Here is a 20,679-nt window from a genome sequence, read left to right as displayed (position 1 = left end):
TAGAGTTGTGTCTTTTACCATAAACATAACTATTAGAACGAAAAATTGTGAATAGGATATGGTGAAAAGACACAACTTTACAATAAACAGAAATAAGCTATTTTTTTAATGGTAAAAGACACAATTCTACAATGAACAGACACATACATATGATTTTTAAAAAATAAATATATAAAACAAATTAATGAAAAAGTAATCGTAATTGTGGTTGGTATTTACTCAGATTGTTATTATTATCTAGATTATCAATAAAAATTAACATATAATTTAAGCCTTGAATGACACCTGATTTTGTATCAGTTTTTAGATTTAGATTTTACAAAATCTACTTCTTAAGTCATTCACGATTCTGAAAAAAATAGATTTTCTAGAATTTAGGAAAACCAGATTTTGAAGGATTTTAGCATTTTTTTTCAATAAATCTAAAAACCACATTACATGGGGTTTTCAGCGTGACTTTTTTCCCCAATATATTTACTCTAATTTACTTAAATTCCAAAATAAATTAAAACCTTTTTTTGTGCAACTAACAAATGATTTTTTTTCTGCATCATTTTATCCGCCTTAGTCAACATAAAATTAATAAATGATTGCCAACACTTATAAAATGTGATATATTTGAGATCTCATATATTCAGAATTAATCTTCTCAGACGTTTGGAAAAAAAAAAAAAAAAAAAAAACTTCTCAGACGAAGGGAGTAGAGAACATGTGAAAACAACTCAGAATTAGCCATATGGAAGATACTACCATCATCATGCTTGAACATTGCCATATGGTTGATACTACGTACCATCATCATCATCCTTGACTAATCTCTCATCTTCTTCGCCACTCATTCCAACATTACCAATGAAGTAGATAGAATAATTCTTCAAACAACCATAGTACTCGGAGGCTACTATCGTAAGACAACTGTCCCTAAGCACAATGAGTGCCTTGTCTACTAAGGAACTAACCTCAACCCATTTTGCCAGATACTCCTCCATCTTATAAACCTTAAAACCAACGGTCCTCTCGATATCAACTTCCTCAAGGCGAAGTTGATGAATAATGCATAAATCTCCACAATGGTCCACGAGTCTCTTGTCTTTTTGCAACACTCATATCCGTAGTAGTCCATTGGAGTTGAAGGTGTGAATTTAACGAGGCTGAGCTGTGCTAAATTAATCCACCAAGTTATGCCGGTTACATGTAAGTGTTGATGTCCAAATCGGTTACAATTAAAGAGTTTTAATTTGGTAAAAGGAGTCGAAGTTCTCTTATTTAACTCGGTGGCAGGGCACAAAAGGTCGAACTACAAAAAGACTTATTGGGAAGAAAAGTCCTTTTACCGAATTAAAAGAAATGTTTTTCGCTGAATTAATTTACCGAATTAATTTACAAGCATCGCTTAGTAAAATTTTCTTACTCAATCAGCACAAAGTCGCTCTAAAACCCTAAACGAAAAATCCCTAAAACCCTAATGCCGCCGCACATCTTTTCCTGTCCGTCCAAGCTCTCAACCGGATCAAGTTCGTAATTGTTCAAGCTTGGAGATCGGTTCTAGTTCGTGATCAGTCTGAGGTTCGTGATCAAACAAGGTAAATCTGAGGTCTTTAGCTCACGGATCAATTCCAGTCAGACCCCAAACGGTGGAAGGTAAATAAATCAAACCTTCTTAGAACATATGAATCGAATCTGATCATTAAATCTAATGGAACCCTAAAATCTACAAGTAAACAAACAACAAACAAAACCCTAGGCTTTGAAATCCTAAAACCCTAAAACCTTAAAACTTTAAAATCCGATTGTTGAGGTTTAGGATTGCTTAGATTGTTTGCAATTAAACAAATTATGATATGATTAAAATCCGGTTGTTATTGTTGATTGATTGCTTGAATTTGATTGCATGAAAAACCTTAGAACTAAAACCTAAAATTGAATCTCATAGAGAAAATATTCAACTAATTGTTCTTGGTTGTTAAGATCCGATTATCAACGTTTGTTTAGCAAAAAAAAAAAATCAAAACCCTAAAATCTAAGATCTTAAAATCGGAATTATTCTGTGTTTTGCATGAAAAATCAAAACATAAAATTAGGATAACTCCCAAATTAATTCTAGACATTATCCTAAAAGCCTAGAAAATATTTTCTAAAAACTTTTGTCTTAATCCTAACTAGAAAAGGAAATTCAATCTAGAGAAAAAGAAAAATCTTAATAAAAGGAAAACTTTGCATGCTAGTTCATATGTTATCTAGGATTGTTATTTTCATGCATATCAACCACAAAATTATGAAAAGGCATGGCATGTTTCGGTCTCAAATACCGCATGGCCTAAGTTTAAATTGATGGCATGGTTCGGTCTCAAATACCGCATGGCCAAATATGGTTGATTGCATGGTTCGGTCTTAAATACCACATGCTAATGATCGGATGCATGTTTTGCACTGTGTAGATGGAAAAGCTCAAAAATCTCCAATATGCTGCCCGTAATGTCTCTGGAGACAATTACTTACAATGGGCATTGGACACTAAGATCAACCTGAAAAAAAAAACCTATGCGAATGCATTGAGGATGATAATGATTGCACTGAAAAGAGTAAATATAAGGCGGTATTACATATACGCTATCATCTTGCTGAGACTCTCAAGAACCAGTACCTTACCATAGAAGATCCTCTTGACCTTTGGACAGAGTTGAAAAACAGATATGGACTCCAAAAGACGGTGTTCCTACCAAAGGCTCAATTTGATTGGAAAAATCTAAGGATCCAGGATTTTAAATCCGTGGATGATTATAATTCAGAGCTATTTAAGATAGTCTCGATATTAAAATTATGTGGTAAGGAGGTTACTGAGGAGGACTTGCTAGAGACGACATTCTCTACTTTTCACACTAATAACATACTGCTTCAGCAACAATTAAGACATATGCAAGTCTCATCTCTTGTTTGCTACTTGCTGAGCAAAACAATGAGCTATTATTGATGAACAATGCTGTGAGGCCTCCTGGATCTACCCCCTTACTAGAGGCTCACAAGGTTGACATTACTAAGAAAGAGCCTAAAGAGCCCAAGATAACTAAAGAGTCCAACTACGTCCAAAGAGACAAGTATCACAACCGTGGCCGTGGTAGAGAACGTGGTGGTCGTGGCCAGTACCAAGGAAACCAATATGATGGTTATGGCCGTGGGAACCGATCCGACTTCGGTCGTGGTCGTGGTAGAGGCCGCAGAATTTTCAAACCGCAACATAAGATTAAATCGGTTTGTCACCGATGTGGTATGGCAAATCATTGGGCTAAGACATGCAGGACATCTAAGCATCTTATTGATCTCTATCAAGAGAGTTTGAAAAAGAATCTAGAAGCTAACCTGGTTCATCTCAATGGTGAAGGAGATTTCGACCATGAGAATGATGACCAACTGGATTATGAAACTTATGATTGCCTAAGAGAGGATAATTAAATTCCACATTGGTTGTATTGATTTATTTTAATTATCTATGTTTTATGACTTTGAATTTTATTAGATTATAATTATGGTTTAAATTTAATTATTTTATTTTCTTCAATATAAAATTATTTGTTTATGTTTAAATCATAAATTCTTGTCCATTATAGAAATGGCTGAGGACAAGAATATAATTGTGGTGGATAGTTGATCAAGCCACATAATTTTGAATGATAAGAGATATTTTGCTAAATCTCATTTTTGGAAAATGTCAATATTAGCACAATAGCGGGTATAGCAAGTCTAATTGAAGGCTACGGCCAGACTCATATTTTATTACCTATATGGCACACATCTTGAACTAAGTGACGCCTTATATTCACACAACTCAAAGAGGAGCTTATTGAGTTTTAAGGACATTTGTTTGAATGGTTTCCATGTTGAAACTAAGGATGAAGGAAACCATAAGGGTGAAGGAAACCAAGAGTTCCTACATATTACTGAAATCACCCAAGGATCTAAGAAAATCTAGAGTCTATACCCGCACTAGCCACTGGTCTTTACCATGCTAAGATTAATATGATAGAGTCTAATTTGGCAATGAACAAGATTTTCAATGAATAATTCAATTTATGGCATGACCGGCTTGGCCATCCGGGTTATAACATGATGTGTATGCTGATATTAAATTCAAATAGGCACACTCTTAAAGAGAGATGAGTTATCCCTAAAAATCTCACGTGTGTAGCATGTACACAAGGGAAACTCATTTATAAGGCCATCACCAGTCAAAATAACTAAAGAGATTTCCACTTAAGACTATACGTCTAGATAATGCTGGTAAATTTACATCTCAAGCGTTTAATGAATATTGTATGTCCATGGGGGTGAGTGTGGAACATCCTGTGGCACATGTCCATACACCAAATGGATTAGCTGAATCCATTATTAAACGCATCCAATTAATAGCTCGACCATTAGGTCGAAGCTTCCTGTGTTGGCTTGGGGACACGCAGTATTACATGCAGCAGAGCTTATACGAATCAGGCCATCTAGTGAACATAAATATTCACCATCCCAATTATTAACGGGTAATGAGCCAGACATATCTCATCTAAAAATATTTGGGTGTGCCGTTTATGTACCAATTGCTCCACCACAGAGAACTAAGATGAGACTTCAAAGGAGGATGGGAATATATGTTGGATATGATTCTCCCACCATTATTAAGTATCTTGAGCCAACTACGGGTGATTTATTTAAGGCCAGATACGCGGATTGTCAGTTTGCTGAATTGCGAAAAACGTATTGTTTTGGAAAACAACATATATGTGATGGAAAAATACAGGCCATAAGTTTACCGAATACAAGCCGACTCCAAAAAAAAAATTGTGTCTTTGTTGTTGTTGGTATTAAAAGACTCCAAGAAAACAAAGACTCGCAATCTGAGTAAATACCAACAACAATACAACATATATGTGATAGAAAAATACAGGCCATAAGTTTACCGAATACGTTTTTCGCCGATTGCGAAAAATGTATTTGTAAGTGTATGTGGGCAAGCTCAAGTTGAAGATGAAGTTCAGGAAGCTGTACAAAATATGTCTGCACAAGCTTCTGTCTCAGCACAGGCATCTGATGTATGCACAAGCGTCTATCCGATGAAAGATCATCAGAGGCCTGTTGATTTCGTCTGTATGTCTTGGTTTTGAAGATTTATGAAGATATACTTAAGGCACATTTTGGAATATTACTTGGAGGTAAAGCACGAAGAAAAAGGTAGCTTGAAGATATTTAGAAGATTTAATGGGATTACGACATATTCGTTTAACAAAGAATAAAGTTAAATGAAATATTTTCTCTTGATTTTAGTAAATTTGTTAGCCTTGGTAGAGGCACGAAATCCCTTTAATATAGAGGGTCTAGGACTTAGAAACTTATCTCTTGAGAACGTAAAAGAGAGAGGAAAAACCTTGTAAGCCTTTTGGCATCTTTGGGGGAAAAGGGTGAGGGTTTTTGTTTCTAAGTGAGAGTCCTGGATGTAGATCAGTGTTGTTGATCTTAGGGGTCACTTAGTAGGTTGGGAATAGATTGGGAACAAGCTAAGAGAAGATCTTAGGTTTGTGTAAGTCCAATATTGAGCACTAACTGTAATTGTGCTCAAGAAGCATTACCAACAAAGTTTGAGGACGTAGGCATTTGCTGAACCTCGTTAAAAATTGTGTGTCTCTTGTCTCTTCTACACTAACAAGTAGTATCAGAGCGGGCATCTGTGCAGAGTCTAACTCAACAAACGGGTGAAGATCTTTGGAAGAAGAACATGGAGGCACAATCGATGTTATTCATGGCAAAAGACTTATTGGTGTTAGATCCAAATTATTATGGGATGTGGAAGGTGTTGATGATGCATAGAATTAAAGGAATTCATGAAGATGCATGGACAGCAGTTGAACTTGGATGGGAGTCGCCGAAACATGTTGCTGTTGATTCTGACGGAAATCAGGTGGTTGTTGCAAAACCCAACACAGAGTGGTCAAAATATGACAAAGCCTTGTCCAGATTGAATTCTCTGGCACTTTCAGCAATATTTGGTGGCGTTTGCAGGGATCAGTTCTCATTGATTCAAGGTTGTACATCTGCTAAAGAGGCTTGGGAGATTTTGCAAACTATCTTTGAAGGTACAACAAGTGTGAAACGCACATGGTTAGATATTCTTGCTTCTGAGTTTGAGAACATAAGGATGTATGAGTTCGAGAACATTACTGCTTTTAGTGGTAGAATTTATGCTATTGCGAATGAAGCTAGAGCTCTTGGAAAGAATTACAAAAACAGGAAGTTGGTCAAGAAACTGTGGAGGGGTTTAGCTCATAGATATCATCCTGTGAAAATTGCGATGGATGTTGCTCTTCATATAGACAATATGTCTTTTCAGGAGGTAACAAGTAGATTGCTAAACTATGAGTTACAATACTTATCGTCTGATGTAGGTAAGAACACACAAGGGATTGATGTTTTCTCAGTCTGTGATAGTGAAGAGAACACAGTGGCTCGTAAAACAGAAGAACTTAATAGTTTTGTGGTGCATAAAGGACGTAAAAGTTTGAAGATTATAGGAGAACAGAAAATGAATAAGGTTCAGTGTCATAGTTGTCAGGGCTTTGGTCATTTTAAATCAGATTGTCCTTCAGTGAGGAAGAAAGGGTTTGATGACTCTCTAATTTACATGTTTTTAGCATCTTTTTTTGTCCATATTTTGTATTGTTCATACCTCTAACTTAGCATTTTTAGGTCATTTACTGTAGGAATTCACTTTTAGAGCATTTAGGGTGTTGCATATTTTGGATGAAAACATGTGTTAAAGAGCCAAAAATGGGGAAAAACAAGGACAACTCGAGCATGTACCTGAAGGAGCCATCGAGCTGCAAGAACAAGTCCGAACCCCAACACGATCGAGGAGGATCCAAGAGCATGAAGAGCAACCCGAAGATCCACCCGAGGAGTAACCCGACTTCACCCTCGTGTACCCCATCGAGTAGATCATCAGGCAGGTCTGGGAAGCTAGGTCAAATGGGTTTCCATATATAAACCCCCTCTTCCCCTAGCTTGCAAAGGAGCACGCCGCAGAGCCTCAAACCAGAGAGCGAGAGCTTCTGTGAGAGAACTGAGTGACTCAACATTTTTCTTCTTGTTTTGCATTTTTATTTTGTAGTTTTCTTAGATTTATATCATTTACTTTCTCTACTCTACTCTATCTTTTAATACAATGTCATTTTCATTCATTTTGATTGCTTTGTTATTCGCTTCTATGTCCGAGTAGTGTAGTAAAGTTTCTAGGGATGGGATAGATGAGTTTATGTTCTTGATCGGTTAGGATGCTTTAGTTGATTGTAAATGATTGATAGATTTCCTTCTAGGTTGGTGCTCTTAATGCTGTCAACAGACCGAAAGGTTGAGATTAGATCTAGGGCATTTACAAATGCTACAGGCCGAAAGGAGTAGATAAAATGCTTGATTTAGCCAATGATAGAGGTTTACGTAACTCTGAGTAACAAAATTAGATGAGTTTAAGTCTACTGACAATAATGAATCGTTCTTAATGCCTGCTTGTTCATATTGCTAGTGCGACAGTGTGGTAATGTGTTCAAAGTTGATTGTTGCTAGTGCGAAAGTGTGGTGACAAGGTCTTAGAGGTTCATTGTCTAGGAAATAATTGCTTGAGGCATGTAAGGCATCGTACTGGTCTAGAACACTTAGGATTCGATTACCCCCATCCTTAGGAACTTTCGTAATTTATTTATTTGCATTTCTTTCACTTACTCGACTACTTATCCGATCAGGTATACGATAACCTGTATCGAGTAATACCTCGAACTGTTCATATCTCACTTGCATACTCGATCACCCCACTCGATCCTGTACTCGATTGCTTGCATCGAGTGCTTAGGTCGTGTGGTTTACTTGTTTATATTCTTTTACTTTGTTTATTTTAGGAATCGTTAGAACCAAAACCCTAATTGCTTGGTTTGACTTGCATTGTTCTGATCATATTCTTCCTGCTAGCAATACACAACCATTTGGATTGATAACCCTTTGTACTACAACTGCATAGGGGATTGATACCCTGGGTGAAAACCTGTCTATCAGGGTTCAAGAGTCTGCATTCGCCAAAAAGGAAGAAAAACACACAAAAGCCTCAAACAAACAAGTCAAAGTTTGTTGCTCTTTGTTGCTCAACAAAACTTGTTGCTGATAAGTTGGAACTGAAGTCTGATAATGGAACAATTTGTTGTACGGATCAGGACTCTGAGCCAGCAGAAGAAGAACTTAAATTGTTGCTGAATGATCAAATCAACACTCTGAGGAAAGATCTGATACAAAGGGAAAAGGAAAATCAGAGGCTTGTCACAGAGAAGAATAACTTGATAAGCAAAATTTCAAATCTGGAAGAAGATCTAGCTCTGGAGAAAGTTAATTCTTGTGATTTAGAAAAACGTTTAGAAGATCAGTTAAGAAGCATCAAGATGTTGAGCAGAGGAACAAAGGATCTTGACAAGATTCTGACAACTGGTAGAACCTGTAATGTCAGATGGGGTTTGGGTTACCATGGAAGTGATTCTGGTGCAACTACTCAGTTTGTTAAAGGAGAAACCTTGGCTTCAAAAGTTGTAGATTCAAGTCTCTGTATATCTCCGTCAAAGGTCCGAAACGTGTCTGTCAGCAAGGAGACAAGTGACAACCGGCTGAAATCTTGGTAGGCGTCTGTACACAACAACTTTAAGAGAAGACTGATTGGTTGTTGGTATTGTAGGAAATCTGGTCATATCAAAGCTCAGTATTACAAGTTCTTGAAGAGGGTAACACAAGTCATGAGAAGGAAGAAATTGTACAAAGAGGGTCAAAGATTCAATCAAGTTTGGATCAAGAAGCATGATTTATATCGTCCTGAGGACTACACAAAGCATGCATCAAGGGACAGACGTTTGTATTCTGACAGTGGCTACTCAAGGAATCAGAGAAGTGTTCAAAGCAAGAGACGACATCTAAGACATGTGCATGAGAAATTCCAAGATTCAGGTCAATGGAGAAAACGTTGCAGACCGAGATGTTGAGCCAAAGGATGTCGTCTCACAGACCAGATAATAAGAAGAAAGACAATTTTCTGTTTGACGACTGATCAAAGTCTTGTGCTGATGGTTGATATTTCAGGATGCTTTGTCAAGGTAAACTTGAGCTCTTAATGTTTTTTTAATGAGTTTTACCACTCAAGCAGGGGGAGATGGTGTAAGAAGAATATGATTCTTGTTTACGGTGGAGTTTCCAAGATGTTGTTTGATTATGGGGGAGTCTTCAAGAGGTTGTGTTATGGATTTCCAAGAATCATGAAGTGTTGTGCTTGAGTTATAAAACTCAATAAAAAAGGGGGAGAATGTAAGTGTATGTGGGCAAGCTCAAGTTGAAGATGAAGTTCAGGAAGATGTACAAAATATGTCTGCACAAGCTTCTGTCTCGGCACAGGCATCTGATGTATGCACAAACGTCTGTCCGATGAAAGATCATCAGAGGCCTGTTGATTTCGTTTATATGTCTTGGTTTTGAAGATTTATGAAGATATACTTAAAGCATGTTTTGGGATATTACTTGGAGGTAAAGCACGAAGAAAAAGGAAGCTTGAAGATATTTAGAAGATTTAATAGGATTAGGACATATTCGTTTAACAAAGAATAAAGTTAAATGGAATATTTTCTCTTGATTTTAGGAAAGTTGTTAGCCTTGGTAGAGTCAGGAAATCCCTTTAATATAGAGGGTTTAGGACTTAGAAACATATCTCTTGAGAACGTGAAAAAGAGAAGAAAAACCTTGTAAGCCTTTTGACATCTTTGGGGGAAAAGGGTGAGGGTTTTTTGTTTCTAAGTGAGAGTCCTGGATGTAGATCAGTGTTGTTGATCTTAGAGATCTCTTAGTGGGTTGGGAATAGATTGTGAACAAGCTAAGAGAAGATCTAGGTTTGTGTAAGTCCAATATTGAACACTAACTGTAATTGTGCTTAAGAAGTATTACCAACAAAGTTTGAGGACGTAGGCATTTGTTGAACCTCGTTAAAAATTGTGTGTTTCTTTGTCTCTTGTACACTAAACAGTATTGTCTAGGAAAACAACTTTAGACAACATATATGTGATGGTCGTTTTGTATCGTTCAAGTCTCCAATGAAATAGTCATCATATATATAAATCTCGTACGATTTGCGAATCTCTGAAACCCCAAAGTTCAATAGGTCTAGTGTTCGGCGCCGGCGGCAAGAGGGGATGAGCTGGCGAGAGAGAGGAGACCAAGAGACTAGTCTTACTTGATTTAAAGACTTTTCTGGTTCTGATCAGCCACCCTTTGTTAGAACATGAAGAAGGGACAGTTACACGGAAGAAAGTAGTGGGAGAGAGAAGAGACTCTATGAGAAGCGGTTTGCAGTAAAATCGATGAGTTCTTCAGGTAAATCAGACCACTCAGGTTTGTCCATCTACGAATTAATCGACGAGCTCTCTCTGTTAATTACTTGTCTAAAAAAAAACTTTAAAACACAAACCCTAAGATTAGGGTTTCCTTTTACTTTTTTTCTTTGGCGAATAATAAATAAAATAAGTAGAAGTTTAAAATATAATAGGGAGTTTTGTGATCAAGTCTTGCGATTGTAAAAGATTTGAGGAAAAAGAAAAAGATGGCGTTACGAGAGATCCCTGAAGAGGTGTTGATCGATATCCTAATCAGATTGCCCGTGAAATCTCTGATGAGATTTAAGTGCGTCTCAAGGATCTGGCTTTCCCTTATCACCTCTCGATACTTCACCAACCTTCACCTTAAACCCTCATCACAGCGACGCGTGTTCTTGTATTCGAAAACGCAGAGCGAGTATGCGTTGCTCACATCATCGACTCACGATCACTCGGACACAACCTCTGTCTCTGTGTTTGACCAAGATTGGACCATACCGGGAATGGGAGAGCACTTCTTGAACGCTGATTGTGGCTTGGTGTGTTTCCAAGCTGGGACGAGAGTGCGAATTGGTAACCTTAACACAAGGCAGCTTGTGGAATTACCAATTGTTATAAATTCTGAAGGAAAAGGTAACGATCATGTATTGTACTATTTAGGACACGATCCTGTTCATGACGAATACAAAGTTCTTAGCATAGTTTGGGAGCTCGACAACAAGGAACGTAGAGTAGTGAGATCAGAACATCGAGTATTGGTACTTGGAGCTGGAGCATCATGGAAAAAGACTAAATGCCACATTACCCATAGACCCCATATAGCCCATTATCCTCCTCCCCGAGGTATCTCCATCAACGGTGTTTTGTATTATGGGGCTTGGACTAATGCACATAGATATGTGCTTATGAGTTTTGACTTGAAATCTGAAGAGTTCAATTTGATTGAATTGCCCTAAATGCTGGCATATACCAGAAATTCCCTTGGGGGTGTCTCATGAACTACAAAGAAAAAGTAGCTGTTTTTGATTGTATTAGTTTTATTGGTGATTGTATTATAAATGTTTGGGTAGTTGAAGATGCCAACAAGAGTCAATGTTCGGATAAGAAGAGTTTTGTTTTGCCAACTCTTAACTTCTACCTTGGAGATTGCTTAGCGATAGATGGCACATGTGGCAGTGGTAAGGTTTGCGTTAGAAAGATAGATTACTGGTGGTCGAATAAACAACCCTCACACTTATATATATATGATTTGGAGAGGAATGAGATAACTCGAAGGACTGAGATTACAAGGCGATCATTACCTGGTAGCTTCAAGGATAGCTTCGAGGATGCCAATTGGTCGCAGTCAATTTTTTGGGATGATGTTGAGAGCATCATGTACTTGGAAATCTAAATTTTGTTATATGTTTATATATATATTTTTTTATTATTGAATAACAAGAGATTTTAGGCCGAAGTAAGCGCCACTCGAACCCTCTAGTCTTTTGCGAGAGATCTTAGTACCATTATGTACAAGACCTTAGTCAAATTCCGATTATTTTAGTAAGATACTTAAAAACAATTAAGCACAATGAAACTCACTCTCGGTCTCGCAATAATCGAGGATCCTCAATATGAGTAGGCCCAAAGTACAAAACTTTATGATACATAACCTGTTAAGGCAATGCATGAATTGATCAACGAAGAAGAACAGTAGAAGTAAGATGAAAGTTGACGTTAGATACTAATAACTTTATGTTAGAAAAAAAACAAAAAAACAAAATGACCATTACAGTTTTGGTGTGGATATTGATAAATATAAACTGGCTAGATTCTTGGTTAACAATTTTTTTTGTAGTTAAAAAGCACTAAGGATAAGTGATAAAATATATTTACGTACTGTAGAAGGATAAAAAGGGTTTTAATTTATTTTCTGTTTCCAGGGATAAATATAAAACATTAACAAGTAAAATTTGTAGATTTAGTGAGTTGCTCTATATATATCTTGCAAATTACATGCAGTATATTTAAACATAGGTTTGGAAACACAAATCTGTGAACAAACAACCATGGGAGCGTCTTTATGTCTTGCCGTGAGGAAAAAGAAAAAGATAGCGAAGGAGACCATTGCCTTACCGGAGATCCCTGAGCAAATGGTAATCGAGATTCTGATAAGACTGCCGGCGAAATCTCTCATGAGATACAAGTGCGTCTCAAAGCTTTGGCTTTCCCTTATCGTTTCTCCATACTTCACCAACCTATTCCTTAGATCCTCACCTCGCCGACGTTTGGTCGCGTTTATAGTGGATAAAAGACACAGGATCGGCAAGTATGCCTTGCTCACATCATCATCATCGAGTCATGATCACTCAGTCGTCTCAGTGATCGATCAAAATCTGTCTATGCGGATAATAGGAAGCTACTTTGTGAACGCTGTTCGTGGCTTGGCGTGTTTCAGTGCTGGGAGAAGACTGCAAATATGTAACCTTCACACAAGGCAGCTTGTGGAATTGCCTATTATAAGATCTCAAGTAAAAGGTAACAACGTGTGGAACTATTTTGGACACGATCCTGTTCATGATGTATACAAAGTGCTTAGCCTGGTTTGGGAGTTCACTAAGGAACGTAGAGTGAGGTTAGAACATCATGTGTTGGTACTTGGAGCTGGAGCAGTATGGAAAAATACTCAATGCCACATTCCTCATCATAGTCCTTACAAACGAGGTATTTCCATTAACGGTGTTTTGTATTGGAGCAGTATGGAAAAATACTCAATGCCACATTCCTCATCATAGTCCTTACAAACGAGGTATTTCCATTAACGGTGTTTTGTATTATGGAGCTCGGACTGATGAGAACAACAAATATGTGCTTATGAGTTTTGACTTGACTTCTGAAGAGTTCAATTTGATTGAATTTCCCAATGTTCCCGGCTTCGGGAGCTTGAGTTGGATGGATCTCATGAACTACAAAGGAAGAGTAGCTTTTTATAGCAGTTACAGACTACTTTGGTGGGATTCAAGTTCTCTTATGAAAGTTTGGGTTCTTGAAGATGCTGACAAGAGTCAATGGTCCCTTGCCAAGACTATTTTCTTGCCTGTTTCTCAGATGGATTTCACGCTTAAAGGTTATCAGTTGCATACGGATGGCACTAGTCGCACTGGCCAAGTTTATTTGATAAATGGAGATCTCACGCCGAATCAACCCGTTCGCTTTTTCGGTTATGACGTAGAGAGGAATGAGATAACTCGAAGGATTGAATGAAAGCTATCATTGCTTGGTAGGTTTAAGAAGACAAAATATTGGTTGTGGTCAACATTTTGGGATGATATTGAGAACATCATGTACTAGGAAACCTAAATATAGTAAGTCATTTTATTTTTTTTCATTATAAATTAAGTGGATATATACATAAACAAGCAAACACTACATACACAAAGTAAATGCAATGCCTTTTTGTATTAAACTTAAGTCGAAGAGTGGAGCTTCATCCTTCGAAGAGAGAGGTAGGCTAAGAGACGGTAGCCTATAATCATAGCTACAAGAGCGCTCACTTCTTTAATCCCACTCTCAATTTCTTCCCCGTTTACGTTTTCCATGATTTCTTGATATTGTACCTTCACTAGGAGCTTGTATGTGTGGTAGTTGAAGGACATGAAACGTATCCAAGCGATGAAAACTGGAACTTTCTGCCAAAGTAAATAAGAGTGTCAATTAATGCATTAGAGCTGTCAAATTCCTCATAAAAAAGTTCTTGACTTTACCTTCACAAAATAGCCACCAGCGAGCATGAAAGTCATTACAGTTACTGATGCTAAAGTTGTGGCCTTCTTCAGATCCATTAAGCTCGCTCCTATTGCTAAACCAAGTCCCTAAGACAACATTTTCATCATTAGTTGTTAGCACTTTCTGCTCAACAGGTCCTTTTTTTATGGAATTACCTGAGCTGCAACGATGCATAGGAAGACCGTGAGCACACTTAGGAAAAAGGATTCAGCACTTAATCTCAATCCAGCCATAAAATATACAACAACTAGGAAAAGCACAGGTAATATCAAGTCAAGTGGCAAGTCGCTTGTGGTTCTAGCCACAAAATATGCACTTAATCTATACATATTTGACTCTCGTTCCTTGCTCAGCATTGCTCTCTCTTGAGGAAAAGTGAAGATCGCCGTAAATACCGGAAAGAATCCCCAGAATACGGCAATGAAGAAGAGTAGCCCTACCTGAGATGCAGAGGGAGTTCCATTTTCAAGATAAGAGATGACCAATTACAGCTCATTTCTAGACCATAAACATGTATCTATACCTGATCTTGTAGGCCTTTGGGATGATGAATGTCTGATTGCCACCAGAGTAAACCTAAGATGATGGCAGTGGAGAGAACTTGAGTAACTCTCAACCAGCTGAAATAGTCATGTCTCCGTTCTTTGATTCCCCTTAAGGACAGTAAACAATACTGTTCCCACCAGCTTAATCCCCATTCTCGTTTGGGGCAAGTTATCATCAATTTAACTTCTTCCTCAAGTGGAACTGGTGCCATAAGTTTCTTCTTTTCCACGACTGAAATCTGTGTCTTGTAAGCTTCCTCAAGATACTGTGTTTCCACATCAACATAACATTTATTATATATAGATTTAAAGGAATCATTTGTTAACAGCTGTAGCCGAATTATCTTGGTATGTTAAGGTAGCTCATCCTTATCTCACCTCATATACAATTGTAGGAGTTGGCTTGGAAGATCTTATCTCGCTGCAAGAATTTTCCATCTTCATTTTCTTTTTAAGAGCTGAGGGAATGGAAATATCGTTCATGTTTCCATTAGCTAAGTCCAATAAGAATTCTGCAGGGTTCATGGCGAGTAGAGGAGAACATCCTATGGAAGAGAAATATGACATTGCGTCTGATGCTTTCCCAAAGTAAAGCAAGCTTCCTCTACTGAGTACAACCAGCTTGTCAAATCTGTGAAAGAGCCTGCTTGACGGTTGGTGAATTGTTGTTACAACAGTTTTCCCCGCCTGCATGCCAACAAATAAGAACTAGGATATGGTCAAATCCAGACCAAAAAAGGATTTGGAGCTGTAAAAGAGTGGATATCTAACCTTTGCTATACTTTGTAGCATCTGGACAATCTTAAGAGCTGTAGTAGAGTCCAAACTAGAGGTGGGTTCATCAAGGAGAAGAAGTGACGGATTAGTCATAATCTCATTCCCAATAGAAACCCTTTTCCTCTCCCCACCTGAGACACCGCGCACAAATGACCCTCCAATCATTGTGCCTTGGCACCTAAAAGATATAGTCACAATCTTCTAATTAGGTTCCATTCTCAAAAATCATACTAATTTGTTAGATGGTAGTAATAGATAATAATGTACCTTTCCAATCCAAGCTCTTGTATCACACTAACAGCTCTTTGTTCCTTCTCCTGCTTTGTAAGAGTTTTAGGAAGACGTAAACGAGCTGTGTAGGTCAGTGTCTCTATTACAGTTAAGTGAGGGAACAAAACATCCTCTTGAGTCACAAATCCAATCCTGCCATGGTGCTTTCCCGTGTCAACCGTAAACTTATACATGCATCTACATATTCACCAAAAGACCAAGCTGGAATCTTCTAACTACCTGGTTTTCAAGTGCTTAGAATATGGCTTATCATTGTAGCTAACCAACCCACTGACGTTTTGCTGATTAAATCTGCCACCAAAGAAATTGAGTAGTGTAGTTTTTCCACTTCCAGAAGGTCCCATGAGAGCTAGAAGCTCCCCTGGATATGCTGAACCACTAATCCCATTCAATATGCTCTTTTCTGATGAAGATGTCATACCTTTGGTCGTTACCTTGTATGTGATATCTATGAACTGCATAGCACATAAAAACAATTGATTTGATCAATAAGTTTTGCAGGCAAAAGTTACCTATATGCCTTAATTCTCAAGAATACCATTATGCTTGAATTCACAGAAATATGACTTAGATTATCTCTGATTTATACAAGACAATGCCAATATAACCATACCCTTTTGGTCCAGAGCTTCACATGTTGCCGATAACCAGCAAATGGTAGTTGAGCCTCCTAAGCTTGACTTTTAGGAACCAAAGTTAGACCAACAAAGAAGGCAAACAGAGGTTTCCAAATGTCTTAATGCAATGATGAAGCTTATTCTACTTGTAAAATTTAGGGATTTCTTCATCATGATAGAAAATGGCGAATTCTTATTTACGAAACATCATATGAGATACAACAGACCCATTGAAGTTTGAACTGACCAATGGCAGCAAAATTTAATATATTATATGGACTTTTTGATGTTGGTGGTTTAATTAGATATCTCCATCAGTGCCTGCGCTCAAATAGAGATACCATATAGATCAATTTCCCATGTTTCCCATAATATTATCTATCCACGGAAATGGGTTACCTTCAGATATATCGGAAAGGTTGGTTCTGCCTGAAACTTGACCACACTACTGGTTGCTGCTTCAATATCTTCCACTGAAACATGAAGGATAGACGAGCAAGAACCCAATAAACTCCAAAGTTAACATCAAGACTTCAAGCAGGTGTTTTGTTAAATGGTTTTCTTACAGAAATCTTCATTGCTACATCGTTCTGAAGCAATGATCTCTTCGTGTGGCACAGTAAAGCCAGTGAAAGAGAAGGAAATTCCATGGGAAGCACTGGAGGCTCGGCTAAGAGCAGCACCACCAGTGAGACCAGCAAGGTCAAGAGCAGGGTGTGCACTCTTGGCCTTCCTTATGTGAGTGTTCCTTCTGTATTTGCTGCTGCTACTGTGGCTCGACGATGATAATGTCCTTGCCATCATCACATGCTGCTTGCTCCCATGGCTGCTTCCATCATCGTTGCTGAAATCAAGTGAACTAGACTTAAGAGCTTCTGCGAGTGTCTCAGATTTGGCCTTGACCAATCCGGATGATGATGATGATGATGAGGTTCCCAAATCCATCTTGTTTTCCCTACAGTTGTTACAAAATCAAAGGTCAAAAGAATTGAACTTTTTCTGTTGAACCATTAATTGAGCATAAAGTCTCATTAAAAGGGTTACAACTTATACCTTGTGTTGAGGTTATGGGAAGCTCCCTGTTTTGTAGTTATGTTTGAAGCTTGGACACACACAGACACATCACCTATTTATAGAGTTGGGAATGGGAGAGTAAGTAATACGAATATACGGTATATACCATTGGATTGATATATGTAAATGCTAAAACCCTTTGGGACTTAGACACGTGATAGACATGAGAGCTACGAGCTAATATCTGGCTAATGCATTTTACAGATACGCGTTTTACTTTAAAGAAGAAAACTAGTCTTATCTCCTCTGATAACAATTATTAGCAAAAGGCCAAAACCTGACTTTCGGTTGAACAAAGAGGTTAGGAGAAAAAGAGCACGTGGATCTTGATTTCTCTTACACCAATAAAGAAAGATTTGTCTTTCCACTTAACACTATTGTGCATTATGCTCTAAGCACATAACTAATCTATACTATTTTCGTGTAAGTATTATACAAGCAGTAAGATCATGAACACTAGATTATCAAAATGCAAAAAAGATAGGAGCTTCAGTTCTTACCAGAGTTTTAACCCAAGTAAAGTTGTATTTGGTAAATTTTTTGCTCCTATCAACTGGCTCAGTCCCATCTGGAGATTTTGGAAATCAATTCCACTAGACAATCACAAAGCATCAGACAAGACATGATTAATTCCGACAGAGACTAAACGTGAAAACAAATTACATATAGCAGCAATCGATTATAATAGTCCTCAACGGTCGGTACAGACTACAGAATCGAAGATCTCACTCACCTTCGATAACCTCATAGCGCAAAGGCTCCATAAGCTCTCGACTCAAGCCATAAGCATACGACCTCTTACACGCGCTACAATGTGTTTCGAAGATCATGTTTTTGAAATAGATTCAAATTAATTGCAGAAATTAGCAATTTTGAACGAAGGTTTCAGTTATTGAGGAACGTAAATCTGGGTGGGATATGTGTTTGGTCGAGAGAAAAACTCTGAAATCCGGTTCGAGGTTAACCGAAGACAGAACAACAAACCAACAGACTTATCAACCAAAATTTTGAACACCATAGTTGGTTCAGATTTGTCTTCGTAGAATTGGTTAACTGATACCCAAACAAAGTTGACTCTTTTTGGGTATCACTATCTTGTTGCTACCTAAGAGAGGAAATGCAACAAACACACGACACAGAGCCTTAACAATGATAAAATTGAGGAGATCATTTCACTCTTATTATTTACTGTAGAACAAAACGAAACAATTTTATGAAATTGATAAACTAAAAACCAAATCGGTTTATCATCACTGAATCTCCAATGAAGATCTCAACACTGCTGAAGTGAATGGTGGTGTACTTATTATTATTGTCATCATTGGCTCACAAAATCACAGTAAGAGAAGAACAGAGAAAAAAGAGAAAAGAGAGTGTTGTTTTTCCAGGCTGGAGGTTAGAGAAACATGATCAGTATCCCCAGTTGTCATTACGGATTTCGTCATCAAACTTCTTTTTGAGTTCTGGGTGCTTCTCAAAGTACTCGTCTGCAGTCATGGTGCTCAGCTTTTTCTGATTACACACCAACACACACACACAGATAAGAAAGATCATTATATCAGAATCTTGAGCTCAAACAATATACACAGCAAATCAAATTTCATATAAGAGGATTTGTTTCTTTGGGGTACTTACGCTAATCTCTTGGACATCAGCAATTTCTTTCTCCAATCGTTCAGACTCCTTCAGGGATTTCTGTTCTGCTTCTTTCAGTTCCACCAACTATACATGTATAGCATGAAACAAAGCACAAAACAACCACTGAGTTAACTGAAAGAACTCATACAAGGGAAACCTTATAAGAAAACAAACATAAACAGTCGAGTTGCGCAGCTATTTGCTCACCAAAGCATCAAACTTTGGCTTGTACTCAGGAGTGACAGTGTCAACAAACTTGGGAATCTCAACGCCTGCAGCATACAAATAACATCAATAAAATCATACAACTTAGTTTCTTCATAGTCTCTTTTGGTATACGTCCACAATCCCAACAACCGAATGAGAAAAATAAAGCATAAGGGAACTTTGGTTTCAGCCCCACTACAAGGCAGATATCTCTCAAAACTTTCTAGTCAGGTTTGAGAATCGAATAAAGTCAAGCAAAGATTTGTGTTTGCTAAACAAACTAGATAAAAGAAAAAACATTTTTTTTTTGCAAATGTTAACAAGAAGGCAAGGGAGAACTTACTGTCGTAAGCTTCCTTGTACATGTCCACAATGCCAGACCCAATACCCTTTCTGTAGAAATCCCAATCTATGGGTTCAGGTTCCTGGATAAAAAAAAAATCAACCAGAATAAGAAAACTCACTCCACAACCCAAGACATAACAGAAAGAATTAGGGCATGTGTAGAACTAATCAGAGTACATGAAAACAATTAGGCTATCTTATCAACAGAACAATGATCAACAACAGTGTTTTCCTCAGCACAATCCCAACATTTCAAATGCAAATGAGCGATAAAACAAAGATCAATCACAATGTTCTCTGATGAATACATCTTTAAGGAAATAGATCTTAACCAAAATATTCAACTATGGGAACACACACCAACAATCTGAAAACGTAAAAAAAAAATCGTGAAATGGATCACCTGATCCAGATTCTTCCAGAATACTAATGGCAAATCGAAATGATAAAAGATCTAAAACAAAATTCCAAAACCCAGCAGTGACAAAATCCAGATCAAAGAGAAGAAGGTAAATCGAGAGAGAGAGAGAGAGACCTGGCTAAACTTGGTCTGGAGTTGTGTGTTAACCTCATCGAAAGCACGACGAAGGTTAGAGAACTCTCTACGAGCCTCATCGGTGACAATAACCTTAGCCATACCATCCCAATCGATCGTCCTTGAAGCTTTGAAAGCCACATCCGCGATTTTCTTACCGGCTCCGCTCATTTTTTTCTCGGCTCTTTTGCTCTCAATTTAACCCTTAGAATACACACACTGACGAATGCGAAGAAGAAGAAAAGGAGGAAGAAGATGTAAAAACGTCGCCTGATCCGACCAATGAAGGAAAGCCCTAGAATCCCTAAAAGGCTTACAGGCCCTTTTATTTCTCTTTCTTTCCACATTAACCCCTTTATAACTTATTCTTGCTGAAACCCCCCCCCCCCCCCCCCCCCCCCCCCCCATTAAGTTTCAGTACTGATTCTTCTACGTTTTAGATTTAATGGTTACAATTACAACACATT

At 37.8% G+C, this 20,679-nt stretch overlaps 3 protein-coding genes across 8 annotated transcripts; 1 reads left to right on the top strand and 2 right to left on the bottom strand.

Annotated features, from left to right (window-relative positions):
• The first annotated feature begins 12,466 nt into the window (after positions 1–12,466).
• Positions 12,467–13,661, top strand: LOC104784021 (putative F-box protein At3g52320). The gene is made up of 2 exons (XM_087511401.1): positions 12,467–13,121; positions 13,207–13,661. Exons 1-2 carry the CDS (start codon positions 12,467–12,469, stop codon positions 13,659–13,661), a joined length of 1,110 nt encoding a protein of 369 aa, XP_087367527.1.
• Positions 13,662–13,758: 97 nt separating this feature from the next.
• On the bottom strand, positions 13,759–18,396 carry LOC104781076 (ABC transporter G family member 27-like). 6 transcript variants are annotated; one of them, XM_087511399.1, is made up of 15 exons: positions 18,221–18,396; positions 17,988–18,080; positions 17,467–17,539; positions 16,980–17,368; positions 16,813–16,886; positions 16,410–16,734; positions 16,218–16,251; positions 16,016–16,087; positions 15,773–15,928; positions 15,500–15,683; positions 15,107–15,415; positions 14,707–14,994; positions 14,339–14,623; positions 14,162–14,269; positions 13,759–14,086 (listed from the first exon to the last, which is right to left on the bottom strand). In XM_087511399.1, exons 10-15 carry the CDS (start codon positions 15,668–15,670, stop codon positions 13,865–13,867), a joined length of 1,383 nt encoding a protein of 460 aa, XP_087367525.1. In that variant the 5' UTR covers positions 15,671–15,683; positions 15,773–15,928; positions 16,016–16,087; positions 16,218–16,251; positions 16,410–16,734; positions 16,813–16,886; positions 16,980–17,368; positions 17,467–17,539; positions 17,988–18,080; positions 18,221–18,396; the 3' UTR covers positions 13,759–13,864. The 6 variants fall into 6 exon arrangements, with proteins under 6 accessions (XP_087367525.1, XP_010503973.1, XP_010503972.1 ...); XM_010505671.3 differs by having other exon boundaries at positions 16,410–16,476; XM_010505670.3 differs by lacking the exon at positions 16,410–16,734 and having other exon boundaries at positions 16,016–16,251.
• Positions 18,397–18,637: 241 nt separating this feature from the next.
• LOC104781075 (ATP synthase subunit d, mitochondrial) lies at positions 18,638–20,576 on the bottom strand. Its single transcript, XM_010505668.3, has 5 exons — positions 20,213–20,576; positions 19,676–19,757; positions 19,333–19,397; positions 19,123–19,209; positions 18,638–18,999 (listed from the first exon to the last, which is right to left on the bottom strand). Exons 1-5 carry the CDS (start codon positions 20,381–20,383, stop codon positions 18,898–18,900), a joined length of 507 nt encoding a protein of 168 aa, XP_010503970.1. The 5' UTR covers positions 20,384–20,576; the 3' UTR covers positions 18,638–18,897.
• Between the last annotated feature and the right edge of the window lie 103 nt (positions 20,577–20,679).

Source organism: Camelina sativa, chromosome 4 (assembly GCF_030686135.1).
Source record: "Camelina sativa cultivar CO46 ecotype springtype chromosome 4, ASM3068613v1".
NCBI classification, from domain to species: domain Eukaryota; kingdom Viridiplantae; phylum Streptophyta; class Magnoliopsida; order Brassicales; family Brassicaceae; genus Camelina; species Camelina sativa.
Note: the sequence above shows the minus strand (reverse complement) of the source record. Positions and strands in the feature narration are given on the sequence as shown.

Coding starts and splice junctions, on each gene's coding strand:
- LOC104781076 (XM_010505670.3), bottom strand. CDS start 17,358: ATGGATTTGGGAACCTCATCATCATCATCATCATCCGGATTGGTCAAG. Junction 15,416..15,499: donor TGCTACAAAGTATAGCAAAG/GTTAGATATCCA, acceptor GTTGGCATGCAG/GCGGGGAAAACTGTTGTAAC. Junction 14,270..14,338: donor TATGCATCGTTGCAGCTCAG/GTAATTCCATAA, acceptor ATGTTGTCTTAG/GGACTTGGTTTAGCAATAGG.
- LOC104781075 (XM_010505668.3), bottom strand. CDS start 20,383: ATGAGCGGAGCCGGTAAGAAAATCGCGGATGTGGCTTTCAAAGCTTCA. Junction 19,398..19,675: donor GTACAAGGAAGCTTACGACA/GTAAGTTCTCCC, acceptor TGTATGCTGCAG/GCGTTGAGATTCCCAAGTTT. Junction 19,000..19,122: donor CTGATGTCCAAGAGATTAGC/GTAAGTACCCCA, acceptor GTGTGTAATCAG/AAAAAGCTGAGCACCATGAC.
- LOC104784021 (XM_087511401.1), top strand. CDS start 12,467: ATGGGAGCGTCTTTATGTCTTGCCGTGAGGAAAAAGAAAAAGATAGCG. Junction 13,122..13,206: donor TCATAGTCCTTACAAACGAG/GTATTTCCATTA, acceptor CTTACAAACGAG/GTATTTCCATTAACGGTGTT.